This window comes from Sinocyclocheilus rhinocerous, unplaced genomic scaffold (assembly GCF_001515625.1).
Source record: "Sinocyclocheilus rhinocerous isolate Xijiao unplaced genomic scaffold, SAMN03320098_v1.1 scaffold223, whole genome shotgun sequence".
In the NCBI taxonomy this organism is placed as follows: domain Eukaryota; kingdom Metazoa; phylum Chordata; class Actinopteri; order Cypriniformes; family Cyprinidae; genus Sinocyclocheilus; species Sinocyclocheilus rhinocerous.
In genome coordinates, this window is record NW_015627230.1 from 111,496 (window position 1) to 116,879 (window position 5,384).

Below are 5,384 nucleotides of genomic sequence, written 5' to 3' on the forward strand. Positions count from 1 at the left end.
GATCAGTGTGTGTGTGTGTGTGTGTGTGTGTGTGTGAGAGTCAGGGGCTGGTTGTTCTTCAAACATTATTGAATATATTTTATCATACAAACACGAAACTAGTAATGCGGCACTGAGTTTTATATTATTTTGCAAGAGATTTTCCTGAATAAAAAGTTAAGTGCGTTTATATTTATTAAAAAAAAACAACAACAAATATTTGGATTATTATAAAACATGTTAAAAAATAATGTCCTATTTTTTAATACCGTTCATTTTATAATTTGATTTTTAAAAATAAAATACAAATAAATTATTGAATATATTTTATCATACAAACACTAAACTAGTACGCAGCATTGATTTTTATATTATTTTAAGAGATATTTTCCTGAATAAAAAAAGTGCTTTATATTTATAAAAAATAAAAATAGTTGAATTATTATAAAACATGCTAAAATAATGACCTAACTTTTCACACAGTTCATTTTATAATTTCATTTAGTTACTGAAAGACATTCGGTCTACTTTCAAATTATTATTTTTTTAGATTACATTTATAGATTTTCAGACTATTTTTTTAAAAATTGTATTAATGCTCAAAAATCAAAAACAGCATACAAAAAGTAATACAAGCATCACCATAAAAATGACAGACATTAATAACAAAATAAAATAAGAAAGGGGTGTTTAATACATTACAAACTGAAAAAAACAAAACAAAATTGATTGTCATTAAAGATAGGAACAGAGTGACAGACAGACGAAGATAACGTAAACCGGCGTGCGTCCAGCAGGGGGCGCGTGGCGCCGCGAGTCCCGCATTGTTTGGATCAGCTGCGCGTGGATGTGAAACCCCACCCAATGAGGAAGAACGATCCGCGAGCAGCTGCAGCAGAACCGGACCGAGCTCGAGCCCGCACCATGATCGCGCTATTCAACAAGCTGCTGGACTGGTTCAAGGCGCTCTTCTGGAAGGAGGAGATGGAGCTGACGCTGGTCGGCCTGCAGTACTCGGGAAAAACCACCTTCGTCAACGTGATCGCGGTAATCAAGCTCGCTTTATCACAGGCCTCGCTCCGCGAACTAACGCGATGTGTTACATACAACGTGTCCGATCACAAACAATGTAGAAGATAGAATGTGTCACATTCAGCACGAGATGTATCACCTACTGAAGAATCCGAGCAGATACAGTGTGTCCGATGCGGCGTCATTAGATACAGTGTGTCCGATCAGATACAATATATGTGTCGGATTCAGCATCTTTAGATCAGACACAGTAGATCAGACAAACATCTTTGGGTACAATGTATCGCATACAGAAAAACAGATCAGACACAGTGTGTCAGAGAAAGTACTAGTAGATACAATGTATCAGATTCAGCATGATTAGGTCACATATGATGTGTCAGATATGATGGAATCATCAATGTAGCAGATGCAGCATCATCAGATCAGATACAATATAGAAGATACAATGTGTCACATTCAGCATCTTTAGGTCAGTTTTATAGGATAATCAGATCATTGTATCACAGACAGAATGATCAGATCAGACACCATGTGTCCGATTCGGCATCATTAAATACAATGTATCAGATACACTGTGTGCATCATTAGATCAGATACAATATAGAAGATTCAACTTTATCAGATGTAATGTGTCACGTACATCATTATCAAATCAGATACAGTGTTTTACATTTACAGATACGGCATCAGACTCAGTACAGAAGTCTGATTCAGCATCATCAGATACAGTGTGTGCATCATTAGATCAGACTCAACATAGAAGATACATCGCATCAGACACAAAGCGTCAACTTCAGCATCATTAGGTCAGATAAAACACGTATGATACAACATCATTAGTCAGTGATCAGAGTATCAGATACAGTGTATCACATAATGCATGGCCAGATCAAAAACAATAAATCAGACCTAATATAGAGGATTCAACATTATAATGTGTCCAATTCAGTGTCATTACATTAGATGCATACAATGTCAACTCAACTTAAGCATCTATATATCTATATTAGATATAATGTGTCACGTATAGCATCATCAGCTCAAATCAGACACAATGTTTCAGATACAACATCATCAGATCAGATACGGCACCGTCAGACACAAGCTGTAACATAAAGCATTATTACATTTATTTATTTAGCCGACACAATGTGTTACACAGTATCATCAAATCAGACACAATGTATCAGATTTAGCATCATTAGATCAGATACGGCATTATCAGACACAAAGTGTCATAGACAGCATTATTTGATGTTATGATTCAGCTGACACTTTGTATCGTCAGATCTGACGCAGTGTATCAGATAGAACATCATCCTCAGACTGTTGTGGAGATCCTGTCCAGCATCTGATCGACTTGACAGCTGTCAATCAAAAACAAGTTGATCAGCTGACCCCGTTTCTCAGCCAGTCAGCATCTGGCATTCTGTCCAATCATGTGGTCTGCCGGAACGGTGTTTATGTATTCAACAGCCACGACACACACACACACACACACACACTCGCTCAGGAAGGTCGTCGGTGCATAAATCCAGGCGTTTCGTGGAGCTGCAGTCAAGCAGATTTCAGTGGATTCAGATGCTTGATTTGTGAAACTCTCTGTCTGTGTGTCTGTGTGTCTGCAGTCGGGTCAGTTCAGCGAGGACATGATCCCTACGGTCGGCTTCAACATGCGCAAGATCACCAAGGGAAACGTCACCATCAAGGTCAGGAGATCACTCTCTGTTGAGATGAACCAAATAGCACTGCAGAACGAAAAATAAAAATCATCGTAAATATTCATGCTTTATATACATTTACCTAAACAATTGCATTTAACAATTATTTTCCAATAAAAAATGTTTTTTAAAATAAGAAAAAAGTAAACAATTGCATAAATTGACACATGTGCACAGAAAAATGAAAAAATGCACATATCTACACACACTTTAGTGTTGACCAAAGTTATTGTAAGAAAAGTAATCAAAATGAAATGTTCCTTTAATTTATGGGAATTATAAGTTTATCAATAACTATAAACATCTGAACCTAAATCAGCCAGCTCCTAAAAAAACATACATTTATATTTTTATGTATTTAAAATGTTTACATTTATTTAGTAGTTCTTGTTAGAAAATAGTATAAACGTGTATAAAATGTCATATCAAATAAATAGTGAAATAAAATATTGCTTTATCTGCATCCGTTTTGCATATTAAAATTAAAAACATAAAATGTATACAATTTTTAAAAATATGCATTTATATTTTTGGCATCTTTAGTCGTCTTTAAAAAAATATGTAATATTAAAAAAAAATTATATTTAAATTCAATTTTCTTAGTTTATTTAGTAGTTACTGCTAGTAAATCAGACCAGCGTTTTAAATTGTAATTAGATGTTTCAAATTTCATATATAATTGTTAAATAATAAAGCAATAAGCCCCAAGAAGCCGTGATTTACAGTGAATTTATAACAGCTAAGGGGCGTTGTTAGGTACGACGCGAAGCGGAGCTGTTATAAATTCACTGTAAACCACAGCTTCACGGGGATTATTGCTTTTATAAAACGGTTATTCCATATACGTAGTAAGGTTTCGCAAAATAAAACAGAGCAAATAAAGTGTAATGATAATAAAAACAGTATTCTTCCACCAAACAATGTAGTTCCTCAGAAACAGTTGTGGTTGCAACAAAGTGGTTGCCGAGCAACACACAAATGTAAACAAAGGTGTATGTTACTTTGTAGAGTCATTTACAACAGCTTCGAACGCGGCTCAGCCAATCAGAATCAAGCACCGGAACTCTCCGTTTTATAAAATTGCCTTGTTTAGTAAATTGTGCAATAATAAGGCTATATAATATTTAGTTTACATGTGATTTACACTGTATTCTGATGAATGAGTGATTGGGTGTGTGTTTGTTGTAGTTGTGGGACATCGGCGGTCAGCCGCGCTTCAGGAGCATGTGGGAGCGATACTGTCGCGGCGTCAGCGCTATCGTGTGAGTATACTCGTAATCTCAGGTACGTTACGTGAACGGCGTCATGATGTCATGCGTTCGTAACGGATCGCGTGTGTCGTTCAGCTACATGGTTGATGCGGCGGATCCGGAGAAGATCGAGGCGTCGAAGAACGAACTGCACAACTTGTTAGACAAACCGCAGCTGCAGGGAATCCCAGTGAGTCTGCCGTGATCATTTCTGCTACTTTTCATGTGTTTAGATCATGTTTTATGAAACGGTTTCATCTCTGTGTGGTTATTCGATCATAAAAGTGTCCGTATTTCCTCAGGTTCTGGTTTTGGGCAATAAGCGAGATCTTTCCGGAGCGCTGGATGAGAAGGAGCTCATCGAGAGAATGTGAGTTCATCCGTAACTAAATACAATTTAATGCAGTCTGATTGTGATCCGATGACTGGAAACGCTTGTTAAATCTGATCCACAGGAACCTGTCGGCCATCCAGGACCGAGAGATCTGCTGTTACTCCATCTCCTGTAAGGAGCAGGACAACATCGGTAAGACTTTAATGAGACTGCATTAAAAATATAGTTTTACGCCATATATATATCAACCACTTCTATTAAGTGTTTTATGTTTATATGCTCCTCCTTCAGCGTTTTTGTCACTTTCTGACTCTTACAGCAGCGTAATATGAAGGATTTTTCCACAGGTTTTTTACCTGCATTTTTAATTGCACATTATATTTTGTGTTTTCGGGTTACAGCAGATAATATCCTGGAAAATTACTAGTACCTTTTCCATTTTTCTAGATATTTATCTTACAGTGTACCAACTGATCAACAATCGCAAGTGCAAGCTACTAACAAGGTGTATCATAAATGAACAATTATTCAATTATTATTCAATTATTATTATTAAATTGAACAATTGCAAATAGCAGCTAACTCAATTCGCGTGATGTGTGTACTGCTAGGCATCTTTGGTTTTCTCTTTTTGTGTCATTTAAATGGTAAATGTTCCTTTTTATCGTTTGAGTCGCTTATCAAAAGTTGCTAAAAGTCGCCAAATTAATAAATAAAAAAAAATAGCTACATTTGTTGCTAGGTGCTTTTAGAAGAAAAAGTTGCTAGGGTAGTCTGAAAAGTTGCTAAATTTAGCAACAAAATTGCTAAGTTGGCAACACTGTCAGCAAATGCATATGTGGGCGGGACATATGTTAATGAGCTCATGGTCATGTGTTCCAGACATCACACTACAGTGGCTGATCCAGCACTCGCGAACCCGGCGGAGCTGAGGGGGCGGAGCCAGCATCTGATTGGAGGAACCGCATCATGTGATCAACTGCATTTTAGACGCTCTTGATTTCGTTCTAAACAAACAAGCATCCGCCCCTCTCTCTGTTCTTATAAACGAATCCACATCATTTA

General features: G+C 36.8%; 1 protein-coding gene across 1 annotated transcript; it reads left to right on the forward strand.

Moving 5' to 3' along the window:
• Nucleotides 1–766: 766 nt before the first annotated feature.
• Nucleotides 767–5,384, forward strand: LOC107722853 (ADP-ribosylation factor-like protein 8A). The gene is made up of 7 exons (XM_016531350.1): nucleotides 767–1,026; nucleotides 2,643–2,723; nucleotides 3,924–3,997; nucleotides 4,082–4,175; nucleotides 4,288–4,355; nucleotides 4,441–4,511; nucleotides 5,202–5,384. Exons 1-7 carry the CDS (start codon nucleotides 844–846, stop codon nucleotides 5,249–5,251), a joined length of 621 nt encoding a protein of 206 aa, XP_016386836.1. The 5' UTR covers nucleotides 767–843; the 3' UTR covers nucleotides 5,252–5,384.